This window comes from Danio rerio, chromosome 6 (assembly GCF_052040795.2).
Source record: "Danio rerio strain M-AB ecotype USA chromosome 6, GRCz13ab, whole genome shotgun sequence".
NCBI lineage: Eukaryota > Metazoa > Chordata > Actinopteri > Cypriniformes > Danionidae > Danio > Danio rerio.
The window spans coordinates 61,411,873-61,432,500 of NC_141026.1; the positions used below are offsets into that span (position 1 = coordinate 61,411,873).

General features: G+C 34.5%; 1 protein-coding gene across 15 annotated transcripts in view; it reads left to right on the forward strand.

Annotated features, from left to right (window-relative positions):
• Positions 1-20,628, forward strand: part of r3hdm2 (R3H domain containing 2) — a 117,066-nt gene that overhangs the window by 73,599 nt on the left and 22,839 nt on the right. For 9 of the 15 annotated variants that reach the window (XM_087258155.1, XM_087258158.1, XM_087258162.1 and 6 more), the window contains exons 9-13: positions 2,519-2,659; positions 3,101-3,209; positions 3,473-3,568; positions 5,626-5,657; positions 20,391-20,623. In XM_087258155.1, coding sequence (XP_087114281.1) covers positions 2,519-2,659; positions 3,101-3,209; positions 3,473-3,568; positions 5,626-5,657; positions 20,391-20,623 — 611 coding nt within the window. Of the gene's footprint in view, positions 1-2,518; positions 2,660-3,100; positions 3,210-3,472; positions 3,569-5,625; positions 5,658-8,806; positions 8,861-20,390; positions 20,624-20,628 lie in introns of all 15 variants that reach the window. The other 6 variants (XM_087258151.1, XM_087258154.1, XM_087258160.1 and 3 more) reach the window with 1 other exon arrangement.

Sequence of the window (20,628 nt, forward strand, 5' to 3'; positions counted from 1 at the left end):
TTCATTTACTACTCATGCAAACACCTCTATTTCAAGAAGTAGGGATCTGCACTCATTGATTTTTTATAATATTATTGTTATAATATTTTTACTTTGCATGCTTCATTAAACAAATGAATGTAAAATAATATGTTTCCTGATGAATATAAAATAAAAACAAACCTACATCAAAACATGCACCAGGTCAATGCACCAGGCAAAGAATTAAGCAATGCAAGAGCGCGGTGTGGATGTACTACATTAATGGATTCTGATTGCGATTCAGTTTTTCTGTAGTTGTTTTTTGTCGCCCTCTTTCGGTGGTTTGAAAGCATTGCAGTGACCTGGTGGTTTTACTCTGTATGTGATTTTATTAATACACATGATCATTTTAGGCACAGTTTATTAAGCCTCTGTCATCTGCTGATTTATTGTGAGGTGTTATTCAACCTAACGGTGTTTGTGAATCTAACATTTTTATACTGACAGCACTTTAAAAGATGTTTTTAAAAAAGAATTTTGTATTATCAAAAATGTATAAAAATCTTAAAAAAAAAACTAAATCTAACGTTTTAATGTAATTTTTGTTTCGTTTTTATTTTTGTTTATTGGCTATCATTTCTTTTTGAAGTTGCTATTGAAGTTATTATAAGTAAGCATGGGCTGGTATAAGATTCTGACGGTATGATAACCTTGGATAAAAATATCAGGGTTTCCCGCTATTGTGATTACTGCTCTAAAGTATTTTTTTTTTAATATCTGGGTGAAAAACAAAACTTTTTTTCCCCTTTGAACGCAATATATTTTATCTAAAAAAAAAAGTATATTATTTAGGAACATTAAACATGTTGGGCTAAATAAATCTTTGTTTTTTGCTGTCTTCATTTGTTTCAAAAACCCTTTTTTTTTTTTTTTTTTTTACAATTTACGTTTTTCTAAATAAATTGCATGTATTTATGTTGATATGATGCACATTTTATAGATTATTTATTTTATTTCACCAAAACTACACACATTTATACTGTGAAAACAAATATTAAACTTCATCAGTAGTTAACTGTTTAGTTTCGTGAAACAGTTGTGTTATTATTACCTCATCATTAGCTTCAGCTCCTCAAAATAATGAATGAATGAAGATTTTTTTTTTTAACATGTGAAGCAGTGCTCCTCCCACCTGCCGATAGAAACAGGTACTGCTGAACAGCAATTACCTGACACAAACGCTGTGTTAAGTGGAATGCGCGTGATGTATGTGCTCATTTAAAGTACTTAAATACAAACAAAATAAATGTTATACAACCTTATTTTATTTATTTAAGTGCAACAAATTCCAAAAGATGAGGGGCTTTTGGCAATACGTCCGCGGCTTTAGTCCCAAAGATCTTGCCATGAAATAGCCATAAGTTGCCAATCTGGCAATAAATAAACAAATGTGTTTGTGCATCTAAGATTTTTATACTAGGAGCACTTTGGATTTTTTCTAAAAATATATCTTTTAAAAATTGAAGCATTTTTAATTGTTAATTACAAAAATGTAACTGAAAAATCATGTAATATTTTAATGTTTATTTTTTATTTATTTATTTATTTATTATTAATTTGTTTTTATTTATTTATTTATTTATTTATTTTTATTTGTTAGTTTTTTTATTAATTTGTTTTTATTTATTAATTTGTTTTAGTTTATTCATTAGTTGTTATTTATTTGTTCGTTTGTTTTTATTAATTAGTTTTTATTTATTTATTTGTTTTAAATTATTCATTAGTTGTTATTTATTTATTATATTTATTAATTTATTTTTATTTGTTTGTTTGTTTTTATTTATTTATTGGTTTGTTTTTATTTGTTTATTTATTAATTTATTTGTTTTCATTTATTTATTTTTTAATTGTTTATTTAAAAAATTGAACTGAAAAATCATATTTAATATTTGAATGTATTTTATTTTTTTATTTATTTGTTTTAATTTATTCATTTGTTTTAATTAATTAATTTACTTATTTATTTATTTTTATTTGTTTGTTTTTATTTATTTTTTTATTTATTTGTTTAACTCATTAATTTGTTTTTATTTATTTATTTTTATTTATTAATTAATTTAATGATGTGTTTTATTTTTTTATTTGTTTATTTATTATTTATTTTTATTTATTTGTTTTCATGTATTTATTTATTTATTTGTTTGTTTGTTTGTTTGTTTTTATTCAATTATTTTTATTTATTTATTTATTTTGTATCCCCAGGAAGAATTTTGTGTTATCAAAAAATGTAAAAAAAAAAAAAAAGTACTGAAATGTAACATGTCATATTTTTATGTATATTTATTTATTTATGTGGTTATATTTATGTTTTTAATTATCCTGTATCATCTATATTTTATAGTTTCAGTTATACAGATTTATTTATTTTCTATCATCTCTCATTGCAATATAAAGTTGGTATTGAAGTTAGAAGTTTGCCATGAAATATACATATATTGCTGATTTGGCAATAAATAATCAAACCTCAAACTTGTGTGTGTGTCTGTATTTTTTTCAGTAATCAGTATAAGAAGTTTCCTCAGATGACCTCATACCATCGCATGCTGCTGCATCGAGTCGCTGCCTACTTCGGCATGGACCACAATGTGGACCAAACGGGAAAAGCGGTCATAATCAACAAGACCAGCAACACACGCATGTAAGAACACACACATACACACACACACACACACACACACACATGCATGATAACAAAAAATCATCATTATCTGTGGGAGAAATCACAGTGAATACACTTATATGGACACCAATAATCAGATTTTAATACGATTAGGAATATACTCTTAGTGAGAGTCTAGCATGTAAACAGATTTTTGATTACATTAACCCTGTGTATTGTTCAAATTGACTCCCTTTTGGTGATGTTGGAGCTGTTTTTGACCCATTGACTTCGAGTATAATCACATTTATTGATTGCGAAGCCATAACAGCATATATTTATGCATTCTTGATTGTTGCTGGTTTTCCCTGTTGTGATTAAGAGGTAAAACTTTTCATTTTCACTGCTGATTATCAGTTGGCAGAATTAACCCTTTAAATAGGCCTGTGCACAATAAGCTCCTCATGGTGTGTGTTTCAGCCCCGAGCAGCGCTTCTCTGAGCACATTAAAGACGAGCGCAACATGGACTTCCAGAAGAAGTTCATCCTGAAGAGAGACGACGCCAGCATGGACAAGGATGATAACCAGGTGTGTGTTGCAGAGTTTTCGCTCCTACTAGCACTGAGCGATTTCCCCTAAAGTCAAATTAGGATGAGTGATCTACTGTCCATGATTATTTATTGAATATCAACGTTGAAGAACTGATATTAAAGCACACATTCCCAATCGAGCTAAAGTGTTCAATTCATCGAGGTTTTCATTTAGGTCGTATCACCCAGAACTGCTTAATCACCAAATGTGTTGTTTATTTATTTAAGATGAAAATGATCTTTTTTATCTGTGTTGTTCAGATCCGCGTGCCGCTGCAGGACGGCCGTCGCAGTAAATCCATCGAGGAGCGAGAGGAAGAGTACCAGCGCGTCAGAGATCGCATTTTTGCACGAGAAGTAAGAAAATAATCCAATGCTTCAGGAACAGCGTTACTTATTAAAGAGATTTTGTGGATAGATAGATAGATAGATAGATAGATAGATAGATAGATAGATAGATAGATAGATAGATAGATAGATAGATAGATAGATAGATAGATAGATAGATAGATAGATAGATAGATAGATAGATAGATAGATAGATAGATAGATAGATAGATAGATAGATAGATAGATAGATAGATAGATAGATAGATAGATTGATTGATTGATTGATTGATTGATTGATTGATTTAGAAATACACTTTCCAGCCACTTTATTAGGTACACCTTACTAGTACCGGGTTGGACCCCTTTTGCCTCCAGAACTGCCTTAAACCTTCATGGCAGAGATTCAACAAGCTGCTGGAAATATTCCTCAGAGATTTTTCTCCATATTGTCATGATAGCATCACACAGTTGCTGCAGATTTGTCGGCTGCACATCCATGATGCCAATCTCCCGTTCCACCTCATCCCAATGCTGCTCTATTGGATTGAGCTCTGGTGACTGTGGAGGCCATTTGAGTACAGTGAACTCATCGTCATGTTCAAGAAACCAGTCTGAGATGATTGAGCTTTATGACATGCTGCGTTATCCTGCTGGAAGTAGCCATCAGAAGATGGAGACACTGTGCTCATAAAGGGATGGACATGGTCAGCAGCAATACTCAGGTAGGCTGTGGCGTTGATGCTCAATTGGTACTAATGGACCCAAAGAAAATCTCCCCCACACCATTACACCACCACCACCAGCCTGAACCGCTGATACAAGGCAGGATGATCCATGCTTTCATGTTGTCTGAGCCGAGCATCTGAATGTGTCAGCAGAAATGGAGACTCATCAGAGCAGCAACGTTTCTCCAATCTTCTATTGTCCAGTTTTGGTGAGTCTGTGTGAATTGTAGCCTCAGTTTCCTGTTCTTAGCTGACAGGAGCGGCACCCGGTGTGCTCTTCTGCTGCTGTAGCCCATCCGCCTCAAGGTTGGCCGTGTTGTGTGTTCAGAGATGCTCTTCTGCAGAGCTCGGTTGTAACGAGTGCTTATTTGAGTTACTGTTGCCTTTCTATCAGCTGGAACCAGTCTGGCCATTCTCCTCTGACCTCTGGCCTCATAAACAAGGCATTTGCTCCCACAGAACTGCCGCTCACTGGATATTTCCTCTTTGTCGGAGCATTCTCTGTAAACCCTAGAGATGGTTGTGCGTGAAAATCCCAGTAGATCAGCAGTTTCTGAAATACTCAGAGCAGCCCGTCTGGCAGCAACAACCATGCCACGTTCAGAGTCTCTTAAATCCCCTTTCTTCCCCATTCTGATGCTCGCATTGAACTGCAGCAGATCGTCTTGACCATGTCTACATGCCTAAATGCAGTGAGCTGCTGCCATATGATTGGCTGATTAGACATTTGCGTTAACAAGCAGTTGGACAGGTGTACCTAATAAAGTGGCCGGTGAGTATGTGTACAAAAGTAATACACACTCTAGGGACATCAGAGACTTCACATCTTGTAAAAACTGACATGGCAGCTTGTAATAAATGAAAATATGTGGCAAAGAACTAATTAGATATGAAGGACCAAGTAAAAATCTTTTCTATTTAGAAAAAATCCCTAAAAAATAATAAAAAATCAATTGCGTTCACAATGATCTTAAAAAGCTATTTAAAAGTCTTAAATTTGACTTTGAAACATGCAGAAAATGTTCATATCATTTTTAAAGCTGCTTTACAGAAAATAAATGTCAATAATTAATCAGTTTTTATTTTCCTTTGGAACATAAGAGAAATTAATCCTTTATAGTAAGCAGATTTAAGCGCCAGAATACATCACAGTAAGCACAGTAATCATTCAGACAGCTTTACATGATCCATAAATTCATCCATAGCATGTTTATTAGTGTGTTCTGTACAAATTCTTCTCGTAAAGTATGCATTCAGTGCAGATGTATTCTATTGTTTTGCGCTGTTATTTTAGTGTATACATTGCATAATGTGACCGTGTGATTGTTCATAGCAAAGCTGTTTTATCTTTTGTTTCAGTCCTCACAGAATGGATACATCAATGATAACAGGTAAGAGACTCCTCCTGATCAATCCGCCTTTTTAACCAGTCAGGACTGCTAGTAAACACACAACTGTATGTCCACGGTTTAATCCAGTTGCATGAGTTATGAGTGAGGAAGAGTGCTATAGGTATATGATCTGTCTGTTAGCAGAGCTGGGTGGATGACTTGCGATGACATGCGTAGTCAGTATTATAACCTCTGAGATTAAGTATTTATTGTAATGTAATCAGACTTCTTTTGGATTACATTTAGATTACTTTCTTGCTAACCCTTATTTGATGACACGTATATTTAAGCAGGATAACCTTGTCAACAACTTACTGCCATTGTGTAAATAATGTCTTCATATAATCTATACGAAGTAACTGTAGTCTGATTACGTTCATTTCAAAATGTAACTAGTCTGATTAAGAGTATTTTAAAAGTTATCATAGGCTAATTATGTGTATTTTAAGAACATGCCTGATTATGAATATTTTAAAATGAACTGTAGTGTGATTCAGTATTTATTAAAGAAAAACTGTAGTCTGATTACAAGTAATTAGTCTGATTACGAGTATTTAAAAAAGTAACAGTAGGCTGATTAAGAGTATTTAAAAAATAACTAGTCTGATTACATGTAACTGTGGTCTGATTATGAGCATTAAAATAACTGTAGTCTGATTATGATTATTAAAAAATAACTAGTCTGATTGCAAGTAACAGTAGTCCGATTTTGAGCATTAAAATAACTTTAGTCTGATTATGATTATTAAAAATAACTAGTCTGATTGCAAGTAACAGTAGTCTGATTTTGAGCATTAAAATAACTGTAGTCTGATTATGATTATTAAAAAATAACTAGTCTGATTGCAAGTAACAGTAGTCTGATTATGAGCATTAAAAATAACTGTAGTCTGATTATGATTATTATAAAATAACTAGTCTGATTGCAAGTAACAGTAGTCTGATTTCGAGCATTAAAATAACTTTAGTCTGATTATGATTATTAAAAATAACTAGTCTGATTACAAGTAACTGTAGTCTGATTATGAGCATTAAAAATAACTGTAGTCTGATTATGATTAAAAATGACTAGTCTGATTACAAGTAACTGTAGTCTGATTATGAGCATTAAAAATAACTGTAGTCTGATTATGATTAAAAATGACTAGTCTGATTTCAAGTCACAGTAGTCTGATTATGAGCATTAAAAATAACTGTAGTCTGATTATGATTATTAAAAATAACTAGTCTGATTACAAGTAACTGTAGTCTGATTATGAGCATTAAAAAAACTGTAGTCTGATTATGATTAAAAATGACTAGTCTGATTACAAGTAACTGTAGTCTGATTATGAGCATTAAAAATAACTGTAGTCTGATTATGATTAAAAATGACTAGTCTGATTACAAGTAACTGTAGTCTGATTATGAGCATTAAAATAACTGTAGTCTGATTATGATTAAAAATGACTAGTCTGATTTCAAGTCACAGTAGTCTGATTATGAGCATTAAAAATAACTGTAGTCTGATTATGATTATTAAAAATAACTAGTCTGATTACAAGTAACTGTAGTCTGATTATGAGCATTAAAAAAACTGTAGTCTGATTATGATTAAAAATGACTAGTCTGATTACAAGTAACTGTAGTCTGATTATGAGCATTAAAAATAACTGTAGTCTTTTGATTAAAAATGACTAGTCTGATTACAAGTAACTGTAGTCTGATTTTGATTAAAAATGACTAGTCTGATTACAAGTAACTGTAGTCTGATTGTGAGCATTAAAATAACTGTAGTCTGATTATGATTATTAAAAATTAACTAGTCTGATTGCAAGTAACAGTAGTCTGATTTTGAGCATTAAAATAACTGTAGTCTGGTTATGATTATTAAAAAATAACTAGTCTGATTGCAAGTAACAGTAGTCTGATTATGAGCATTAAAATAACTGTAGTCTGATTATGATTATTAAAAAATAACTAGTCTGATTGCAAGTAACAGTAGTCTGATTATGAGTATTAAAACCAACTGTAGTCTGATTTTGAGTATTTAAAAATAACTAATCTGATTACAAGTAACTGTAGTCTGATTACGAGTATTAAAAAATAACTAGTCTGATTAGGAGTATTTAAAAAATAACTGTAGTCTGATTACAAGTAATTGTAGTATGAGTACAAGTATTTTAAAGTAACTAGTCTGAGTATTTTTAAAGTATCTGTAGTCTAATCATGAGTAATTTAAAAGTAGCCACAGTCCGATTACAAGTTTTTTTTTAAAGTAATTATAATCTAACTACAAGTATTTTAAAAAGTAACTTGTCTGATTATGAATATTTTAAAAGTAGCTGTAGTTTAATTACAAGTATTTAAAGTAACTAGTCTGAATATGAGTATTTTAAAAAGTAACTATAATCTGATTACAAGTATTTTAAAAAGTCACTATAATCTGATTACAAGTTTTAAAAAAGTACTTATAATCTGATTACAAGTATTTAAAAAAATCACTGTAATCTGATTGAGTGATTGTAAAAAGTAGTTTAACTTGAAGTACATGGTTTTTTGAATGTGATCACTAAACCCGCAATACAAATAATCCTCTACTACCCAGCTCTGTCTTTTAGATAATATTGCTTGAGAGTTTGAGTTGACAGTGAAGGATACTTTGCAGAACTCAGACTGAGAGCTGATGCTTAGTTTGTTTTTCCATTAGAGGAAATACACACAGAGCGGTTCCTATATCTGCGTCTCGTAAGAGTGTATTTAATGTCTGGGTCGCCTACAAACACACACAAAACACAAAGGTTGGTTTTGGTGGTTTATGAAGATGTAATGTATTTTGATGTAACTTTCCATAGATGTAATGTTTTTTATACTGTGAAACATGTTTGTTTTATGTCTCTACCTCTAAGCCAGCGCTCCCAGCAAACCTGTGGCAAACTTTGAATGAAAAAAAAACTTTTAATTATGGCTTTTAAAGCATTTAGATAATATTTTGACATCAGTGCATGCCCTCATAAGCTCTCTCAACATTGTAATACCTAGATCATACTCCTATCACTATGCACATCCTCATAAACCACCAAACACACACACACACACACACACACACACACACACACACAGTGCTCCTGTAACCCCCACACGCTGTTTTCTCCAATGTGACTCTACAGACTGTCCACTGACGGCTACTCCTCATCCTCCCAAAAGCGGAGGCAGATTTTTAGGTACAGTCTCTGCTGTGTGTGGCCGTGTGGTGACCATGTGTTGCTTTGCGTGGGCTCAGTGCACTGGGGGCCGGCCGTGCATGGCTGCTGTGTACTACAGTCTCTGCAAATGAAACGACATCAATGCACTCTCATATACAACTGCATTTTAATGTGTGTGTGTGTTTGTGTGTGTTTATGCGTGAGAGAGAAAGAGAAGAGCTGGTCAGTCAGGAATAGGTGGTCTGATCATAGGCTTTTATCACCGCTTCAGTCATTTCATAACAATGTAAAAATGTCAACTAATTGGTCAGAATATCAAATGTGCCCCTTTTATTTATTTATTTATTTGTTTGTTTGTTTATAATTTTAATCATATGAAAGTGAAATAAATAAGCTTTCTATTGATGCATGGTAGTGTTTAGAAATGCAGCTATCATATTAAATCAATAATCTGAATATTAGGGCTGCACGATACTGCAGAAATCTAACTCTGTGATATTTTCTTATTTTGTGATATATATTGCGATATGAATATAATTTCATCTGACGACTTAATGCGTAGTCAGTATTATAATCTCTGAGATGCATATTTATTGTAATGTAATCAGACTTCTTTAAGATTGCATTTAGATTACTTTTGTGTTAACCCTATTTGATGTCACGTATATTTAAGCAGGATAACCTTGTTAACAACTTACTGCCATTGTGTAAACAATGTTACGTAATCCAAAAAAAATAGAAAAACTGTAGTTCATTGTGTATTTCAAAATGGAACTAGTCTGATTATGAGTATTTTAAAAAGTTACTGTAGTCTGATTATGAGTATTTAAAAAGTGACTAGTTTAATTACGAGCATTTTAAAAAGTAGCTGTTGTCTGATTAAGTAATTAAAAAATAACTGTAGTCTGATTATGAGTATTTAAAAAGTGACTAGTTTAATTACGAGCATTTTAAAAAGTAGCTGTTGTCTGATTAAGTAATTAAAAAATAACTGTAGTCTGATTAAGAGTATTTTAAAAAGTTACTATAGTCTGATTTTGAGTATTTTAAAAAGTAGCTGTTGTCTGATTAAGAATATTTAAAAAATAGCTGTTGTCTGATTAAGTAATTATAAAATAACTGTAGTCTGATTATGGGTATTTGAAAAGTAACTGTAGTCTGATTAAGAGTATTTTAAAAAGTAACTATAGTCTGATTTTGAGTATTTTAAAAAGTAGCTGTTGTCTGATTAAGTAATTAATAAATAACTGTTGTCTGATTATGAGTATTTAAAAAGTAACTGTAGTCTGATTTAAGAGTATTTAAAAAATAGCTGTTGTCTGATTATGAATATTTTAAAAAAGTAACTAGTCTGATTATGAGTATTTTAGAAGATAACTGTAGTCTGATTTTGAGTATTTAAACATGTTGCTGTTGTCTGAGTAATTAAAAAAACTGTAGTCTGATTAAGAGTATTTAAAAAAGTAACTATAGTCTGATTTTAAGTATTTTAAAAAGTAGCTGTTGTCTGATTAAGAATATTTAAAAAATAGCTGTTGTCTGATTAAGTAATTATAAAATAACTGTAGTCTGATTATGGGTATTTGAAAAGTAACTAGTCTGATTAAGAGTATTTTAAAAAGTAACTATAGTCTGATTTTGAGTATTTTAAAAAGTAGCTGTTGTCTGATTAAGTAATTAATAAATAACTGTTGTCTGATTATGAGTATTTAAAAAGTAACTGTAGTCTGATTAAGAGTATTTAAAAAAAATAGCTGTTGTCTGATTATGAATATTTTAAAAAGTAACTAGTCTGATTATGAGTATTTTAGAAGATAACTGTAGTCTGATTTTGAGTATTTAAACATGTTGCTGTTGTCTGAGTAATTAAAAAAACTGTAGTCTGATCTTGAGTATTTAAAAAGTAACTGTCTGATTATGAGTATTTAAAAAGTAACTGTATCCTGACCATGAGTATTTAAAAAATGACTAGTCTGATTAAGAGTATTTTAAAAAGTAGCTGTTGTCTTATTACGAGTATTTTAAAAAGTAAGTAGTCATTATGAGTATTTTAAAAGATTACTGAAGTTTGATTACGAGTATTTAAAGTTACTAGTCTGATTACGAGTATTTAAATTTTTAAAATATTTTCTTATTCTGCAATATATATTGCGATTATAAATACAATTTCACCAGATGACTTAATATCTGCATTTAGAATGTATAATGTTAGATGGATTGGGATGATTCTGCAGTCAGAATGCATCTCCATAAAATCTAATAAACAATCGGTAATATTTTTGGGGTCCCCGACACATTTTGGTTGTGTTCTGTGATATTTGCAGTGCGTTTCTGTTCGCATGTGCTGTGAGTATTTTCATGCACATGTTTAGTCAGAGATTGATGAATTAATGTTTACTATATGCATCTAAATTAAATCTAATAAGCATTTTGTGGTCGCCCGACACATTTACGTTGTGGTCAGTGCCATTTGCAGTGTGGTTTTGTATTTGCATGTGTTGTGAGTATTTTCATGCAAAAATGTATATAAATACAGTCAAGAAAAAAAACGTTTCCCCGAGTCTAACAGTATTCAAGTACAATAACTGAATGATAAAATTAATTTAATAAAATTAATTGTAGTTGTAGTTAATTTGTAATTGTAGTCACAAATGGTACAATTTCCTATACCTGAGTGCTTTAATGATTCATCGCAAAACCGATGCTGAAACCATATATTGTAAAGCCCTACCTCCTGTTGACGTAAGGATGAAAAATGACCCATGCACAATTGTAACAACAACAACAAAAAAAAATAATACTGTTTTATTGTTTTATTATTATAAAAACTATTTTAAAAAATTTATAAAAATTATAATAATAATACATTTTATTTATAACGCGCTTTTCTAAGACCCAAAACATCACAAAACATCACAAAAACCACTTTGTTTACATCACAAAAACCACTAACTCTCATACACACACACACACACACACACACACACACACACACACACACACACACACACTCAGTCAGAATCTGCTGTAACTTTTAAACGTTTTGCACTTCACATGTACACAGAATATTAAGACAAGAGTAGGGTTAAACATGCCAAATTAAGCTTTTAGCAGGCTCTTATATTTGATATTTTTACAGTAGGAAATTCACAATGTTTTGATGTTTTTGCAATTTGTCAGAAAAATACTAAATATAAACTAATTACACACTCAAACGCATATAAAACTTGTATTATTGTATCAAATACATAATTTACATCCATTTTCAGTAGTATTGATTGTTGTGCACACACTACCTGACAGAAGTCGTGTGCTGGATCTCAGCTGTAAGAGCAGCAGATAATATCTTGACTTCTAGTTGATCATTTGGAAAAGTGTCAGTAGGTGGATTTCATCTGTTGATCTGCATCTCGATCATCACCAGTACTGCAGAAGACCTACTGGAACCAGCATGGAGCAAAGATTCTCACAGAAATCAGTGAAGTTTGCTGAAGGGAACATCATGGTTTGGGGTTGATTCAGTATGGAGAGATCTGCAACATCAACAGCCTGAGGTATCAAGACATCTGTGCTGCCCATTACATCACAAACCACAGGAAAGGGCCAATTCTCCAGCAGGATAGCGCTCCTGCTCATACTTCAGCCTCCACATCAAAGCTCCTGAAAGCAGAGAGTGCTCCAGGATTGGCCAGCCCAGTCACCAGACATGAACATTATTGAGCTGATGAAGGAGGAGGTGTTGAAGATGAACACAAAGACTCTTGATGAGCTCTGGGATCCTGCTGAAGGCTTTCTTCTTCATTCCAGATGACTTTATTAATCAGTGATTTGAGTCATGTCAGAGATGTATGGATGCAGTCCTCCAAGCTCATGATGGAGTCAGACACAATATTATATACACAATATATAAGACACTTCTGACACCAAATCATCAACTAGACGTCCAGTTATTATTATTGTTCCTAAACTTGGATAGGCCACAAGACTGTTGTCAGGTAGTGTATGTGCATTTATGTGTACACTAGATTGTGCATGAATTCAACACTTGTGCTACTCTATTCGTTATTGAGTGTTTGTTCATTATTTCCAGATGTAAATGTCTGTTGTGCACACACACACACACACACACACACACACACACACACACACACACACACACACACACACACTGGACATTCTGGCTCTGTTGTGTGTGTGTGTGTGTGTGTGTGTGTGTGTGTGTGTGTGTGTGTGTGTGTGTGTGTGTGTGTGTGTGTGTGTGTGTGTGTGTGTGTGTTAACAATGAAGAGCGAGTGCAGCTCCAAAAATATACAGGGCAGCGTAAAAGTAGATCCTTCGTTCATCACACACACACGCAGTTACACAAACGCTTGCAAACACACACACAGTTAGACAGACAGATCTAGACAAAAACACACACAGTCACACAAACAGTTGCTAGCACACACAGTTACTAAGACAGACAAGCCTAGACAGACTCGCACACAAAAACACACACAGTCACACAAACAGTTGCTAGCATACAAACACAAACACACACACACACACACACACTTACTCAGACAGACAAGCCTAGACAGACACTCACACAAAAACACACACAGTTACTCAGACAAACAAACCTAGACAGACTCGCACACAAAAACACACACAGTCACACAAACAGTTGCTTGCATAAACACACACACACACACACACACACACACACTTACTCAGACAGACAAGCCTAGACAGACTCGCACACAAAAACACACACAGTCACACAAACAGTTGCTAGCATACAAACACAAACACACACACACACACTTACTCAGACAGACAAGCCTAGACAGACACTCACACAAAAACACACACAGTTACTCAGACAAACAAACCTAGACAGACTCGCACACAAAAACACACACAGTCACACAAACAGTTGCTTGCATAAACACACACACAGTCACACACACACACACACACTTACTCAGACAGACAAGCCTAGACAGACTCGCACACAAAAACACACACAGTCACACAAACAGTTGCTAGCATACAAACACAAACACACACACACACACACACTTACTCAGACAGACAAGCCTAGACAGACACTCACACAAAAACACACACAGTTACTCAGACAAACAAACCTAGACAGACTCGCACACAAAAACACACACAGTCACACAAACAGTTGCTTGCATAAACACACACACACACACACACACACACACACACACACACACACACACACACACACACACACACTTACTCAGACAGACAAGCCTAGACAGACACTCACACAAACAGTTGCTAGTATACAAACACACACACACAAACACACACACACACACACACACACACACTTACTCAGACAGACAAGCCTAGACAGACAAGCACACAAAAACACACACAGTCACACAAACAGTTGCTAGTATACAAACACACACACACAAACACACACACACACACACACTTACTCAGACAGACAAGCCTAGACAGACACGCACACAAAAACACACACAGTTACTCAGACAAACAAACCTAGACAGACTCGCACACAAAAACACACACAGTCACACAAACAGTTGCTAGCATACAAACACAAACACACACACACACACACACACTTACTCAGACAGACAAGCCTAGACAGACACTCACACAAAAACACACACAGTTACTCAGACAAACAAACCTAGACAGACTCGCACACAAAAACACACACAGTCACACAAACAGTTGCTTGCATAAACACACACACACACACACACACACACACACACACTTACTCAGACAGACAAGCCTAGACAGACACGCACACAAAAACACACACAGTCACACAAACAGTTGCTAGTATACAAACACACACACACAAACACACACACACACACTTACTCAGACAGACAAGCCTAGACAGACACGCACACAAAAACACACACAGTTACTCAGACAAACAAACCTAGACAGACTCGCACACAAAAACACACACAGTCACACAAACAGTTGCTTGCATAAACACACACACACACACACACACACAACTCTGTCGTCTAAACACTGTGACAGTAATGAATATTAATGAAGTAGCACAATAGAGCGCGCTGATTGGTTTGAATCAAGCCTTACTCATGCATTAATGCAGCACACTGTAAGACGTAATAAGACACACTCTGGCACAGACGTCCAGTCTGCACGCTGGAATACACACTATTATGTCATGACCGTGACGCAGCTTCAAAAATTTGTTTCAAACCGGAAGTACGAATTTGCTTGAAATAACGCAAAAACAACCAATTTACACTGTTTAGTGAAATATAGGTGTCCTAATAGTGTTTATAGCAGTGTGGGACACATATACCACTGTCAGCAGCTCAACACATGTGTTCTGGTGTTTCGTGACCCTTTAAGTTCATTGACTAATCCAAATCAGCACCATAGACATGCTGCTAGTCAGTAGTTATCTCTAAAGAGCGATCACTATCTGTTCATTAGCTACTACAGCAGGGAAGTTCTCCACATCTACCTGAGCTCAAACTCCCCTCTTGCCTTGCTACTGGAGGGAGTCCCAGGCTCGAGGATCTTATGAGCTCAGGGCTCTCTCCCGGGACAGCACGCCAAACAAGCTTTATAGTCAATCATCAGCTGAGGGTGAACTCTTGAGATATGGTTCGCATCAACTTTACACATTTGTTGTTGGCTGCAGGCTTTACTCTTTCATGTGTCAGGAGCATCTAGCATTTATTTAGTTTTATTTTTAGAGTGAATTTCCGTTAGCAGGACTGTTCACGTTTCTTCATCATGTGGTGTAAGGCATAACTGGCTGTTTAAATTAATTTAGCATCTGTTTATATGAGATAGACTGCAGCTCCTGAGCAGGTTTGAGCTCTCAGACCTGTTTAACAACTCTCAGATGAGTTTTGAAGAACAAAATGATCCCGGATCGTGTCAAATTGTCAATAACCAAATCCAGCTGATTGAGTAATCCACGTCTGAATAATTGACGCTTGTTCTGTGTTTGAAGCGTCCTCCTCGTGTTTAGTTGTGCTGACAGTATGCACCTGTGCTGATTCCAGCGGTCTTTAGTATAAGCATGCTCTGATTTAAAGCGTGTTAAACTTCATCCTTGAGCTGCAGATGATCACAGAGAGCTGAACAGATCTCTTAATCCAGGTTGCTTTGTTAATCCTTTTCTGTGGAATTGTTTATATGCGTTTCTATGGACGCATGTTAATACACTCCTGTCAATTAAAAAGTGGGTGGGGAAACAACACTTCTATGTCGCGTTGCGGTGGGCCACTGGGATTTGGATCCTGTTTAGGAAATGTAGTTTAAAAAGAGACTTGTTGTGTTTCCAGCAGTGTAATATGACGGTGGACACACTTCTGTCCAAACTGCACACAAATGAGGATTTAGCATCATCGCATCCCTTTAAATCAATACTGTGTTCATTTATTTTGCTGCACATGCAGTGAATTCGTTTGGCTGGTTGATTGATTTGGTTGATTGTTTTGATTGGATTGATCATTTGGTTGATTTGCTTGGTTGATTGATTACTTGGTTTGTTGATTGGTTGGTCGATTAATAGATTGATTTGATTTGATTGGTTAGTTGATTTAGTTGATTTGATCAATGTATTGATTGCTTGGTTGATTGATTTACTGCTCGGAAGACTGGTTGATTTGATTGGCTGCTTGTTTGATTGATTGCTTTGTTTGTTGGTCGGTCGATTGATTTGATAATTTATTGATTGCTTAAACAATTGATTGATTGGTTGATTTGATTGATTAGTTGATTTGATTGGTTGCCTGGTTTGTTGGTTGGTTGGTCGGTCAATTGATTTGATTTAGTTAGTTGATTGATATGATTGATTGCTTGATTGATTGGTTTATTGCTTGGATGGTTGATTGATTTGATTGATTGATTGATTGATTTGATTGCTTTGTTGATTGGTCGGTCGATTGATTTGATTAGTTGGTTGATTTGATAGATTTATTGATTGCTTGGTTAATTTGAATGATTGATTGATTGATTGATTGCTTTAATTGGTTGGACTATTGATTTGATTTGATTTGGTTGCTTGGTTGGTTTGTTGCTTGGTTGCTTGATTGCTTGGTTTGTTGCTTAGTTTGTTGGTTGGTTGGTCGGTCAATTGATTTGATTTAGTTAGTTGATTGATATGATTGATTGCTTGATTGATTGGTTTATTGCTTGGATGGTTGATTGATTTGATTGATTGATTGATTGATTGATTGATTTGATTGCTTTGTTGGTTGGTTGGTTGATCGATTGAGTTGATTTGTTGATTTGATAGATTTATTGATTGCTTGGTTGATTGATTTATTGCTTGGATGATTTGATTGGATGATGTAATTGATGGTTGATTTGCTTAGTTGATTGATCACTTGGTTTGTTGATTGGTTGGTCGATCAATCGATTGATTTGATTGGATAGTTGATTTAGTTGATTTGATCGATGTATTGATTGCTTGGTTGATTGATTTATTGCTTGGAAGACTGGTTGATTTGATTGGCTGCTTGGTTGATTGATTGCTTTGTTTGTTGGTTGGTTGGTTGGTCGGTCGATTGATTTGAATGGTTGATTTGATCGATATATTAATTGCTTGGATGGTTGATTTTATTGATTGATTGATTGATTGATTGGATTTTATTGCTTTGTTGGTTGGTCAGTCGATTGATTTGATTGGTTGGTTGATTTGATTGGTTGATTTGATAGATTTATTGATTTGATTGATTTATTGATTGCTTGGACTATTGATTATTTGATTGATTGGTTGATTTGATTGATTAGTTGATATGATTGGTTGCTTGGTTGATTGATTGATTTATTGCTTGGATGGTTATTTGATTTGATTTGATTGATTGATTGATTGATTGATTGATTGATTGATTGATTGATTGATTGATTGATTGATTGATTGATTGATTGATTGATTGATTTGTTGGTTGGTTGGTCGTTCAGTTGATTTGATTGATTGGTTGATTTGATTACTTGGATGATTGATTGATTGATTGATTGATTAGTTGATTTGATTGGTTGCTTGGTTTGTTGGTCGGTCACGTGTGCATCAACTTAACACAGTGATGGGTGTGTGGGTGTGTGCATGAGTGTGTGTGTGTTTATGTCTGCCATAGGGCTGCACAGAGAATGAATCTTGCCCCAGCATATCTTTGAATGGAGAAGTTTCCATACATGCATCACTGAAGGACTGCATCACTGCATGACTGCACTGCAAACCAGCTGCAGGACTTGTTGCGTTAAATGCGAGTGCAGTGGCTTTGGCCGCAGCCTGGATGAGCCACAGATCTGATGTGTAGTAGCCGTTAAGTGTGTTTGGATGTTCTTATTTTCTGGTCTTATTCGTTTATTTATTGTTTTGCACTTTTATCTTGTATGTGTCTGATATTTTGAGTTCATGTGGATCTGCATGTTTGTGTGTGTCTAGACGGTAGGGGTGGGAATCTTTACGGTATTCGACCCAAAACTATTCTTGACCTACATTTTTTTCTTTTTCTTTCTTTAGCTGTGCAAATGCATCTTTCCAACTTCGCATTTCTACCAAAATTGGAGTTTATATGCTTGTTAATGATTGGAGATGATCTAAGACAGTTCTGCTGTCTTAAAAACTATTAATTTGATTAAAAAAGATAGTTCACCCAAAATTAAAAATGGTCATTGTTTGCTCTCCTTTCACTTGTTTCAAACATTGGAGTTCTTTTGAACACAAAGTAAATTTTGAAGAAAGGTGGAAACCTGTAACCATTGACTTCCACAGTATTTGTTAGATATAGAAGTCAGTGGTTGCAGATTTTCAGCTCTCTTATTTCTCTTATTTATTTAGTGTTTATCAGAAGAAAGAAACGCATATGTCTATTAATATATAGAAAATTTTAGATGCACGTTAGTTTGGACTGAAACTGCTTGAACAATAACTGTGACTGCACCGCAACAGCACTGGCTTCATTTATGAAGTTTATTAAAAAAAACATTCTGTTATATGTCAAATAAGAGTTAATATGGACAAAAGAAATACCGAATAGCTCAAATCAGTTTTGAATATTGCCATATTGTCATTGTTTTCAATCTGAAATTGTGCCTCTCTTAAATAGTTGAGCATTAAATAAATCATGTTTATTAAAATGCAGAATAACATCACTAATAGTTTATAGTGCTGTGTGTCATTGAGGAATATCAGTGTTTCTTACTTGTTTTAGCTTTGCAAACACATCTTTTTAACTAGATACTTCTGAGATTTTTCAACATATTGATATTCATCTTAAAGTGCAGTTTAAAGGCAAGTCATGATAATAACAGTGGTTTATTCTGTAGCCAGTCGGAGAAAACATACATGTTCTTAAGGTGTTTGTTTAATGTAAAGGCTTTCCAGCACATTTTCTTGCTCTGTTAAACAATATTTGAAAAAGGAAAAACTGCGCGAGCACCTGTCCTCACTTTTTAACCTGCACCTTCACAATCTAATTTGAGTGCAGAATCGATTCTGAACTTTTATGAATCGATTCTGAATCACAATGCACGGATGAATCGTTGCTTCCTCCCACCCCTACTGGACTGTCAGATTGAGTATCTGTGTGTTAGGCATGGGCTGGTATAAGACTCTGTCGGTATGATAACCCATGACAAAAATATCAGTTTCATGTGATCACGCTGTTGTGATCACTGCTTTATAATGTGCTCTTTTTAAATGTCTGGGACAACAACAACAGCTTTTTCCATTGATCACAATATGTTTTATTTTAACCCTTTGACTGCTCCTCTACCAAACGGCTGACTGTGTTTTTACTGTTAAATGATGATGTTAAAGTCTTTTGCAGAATGGCTCACACACACACACACACACACACACACACACACACACACACACACACAGCACTGTTGGTTTACGCTACTACACTTAAATTTGGTTTTTATTGTAAAACAAACTAACAAGAAAACATTAAATGACATTAAATATAATAAATCTGAAATTTTATATGGTACACTTCAAAAATTAAAGATGATTTAGTATTCAGAAATGGTTTATTTTTCATATATTTTGCTCTTATACTTAATATTTTCAGATTTTTCATAGTATGTTTATTAATTCCGGTACTTTTACCATAAACTGACATATCAACCATTTGGTAGAGGCTGATGTTTTAAAAATTATGGGATGTATAAATTATTTTGGAGCAGTAATCATGTCAGGCTAAATAATTAAAATAAATCATTAACCCCTGCTGTCTTCATTAGTTTGAAAAACACAGATTTCTTTATGAATAGGCATCTTTGGAGATCTTTTCTGTGGATATAGAGTGAAGCCTCTGCACTGGTCAGCTCTGCAGCATGCTGGATGTTGCTTTAGAAGAGATTTTGTCTTTCAGAAGTATCCTGAAACATGACCTGCAGATTTTCATCTTTTCTTCTGGGGATACTGCTACCCTAAAAGACTAAATAAAATAATCTTAAAACATATACATGGGAATATTATAATCAGTTATCATCCCATGCCTGTCTGTGAGTTGAAGATTTGTGTTTTCCCCTGCAGAGGGAACCGGGAGAGCTCGAGCCGGGCGTCCAGCAGCCGTCAGAGCAGCACAGACAGTGATATGAAGAGTCTGGAGCCGCGTCCGTGGAGCAGCACAGACTCCGACAGCTCCAACCGCACGCTCCGACCGCCCGTCACTAAAGCCAGCAGCTTCAGCGGCATCTCCATCCTCACACGCGGAGACAGCCTGGGCAGCAAGGGGTCGCAGGGCAGCGCCAGGGGCTCACGCACAGGTGCA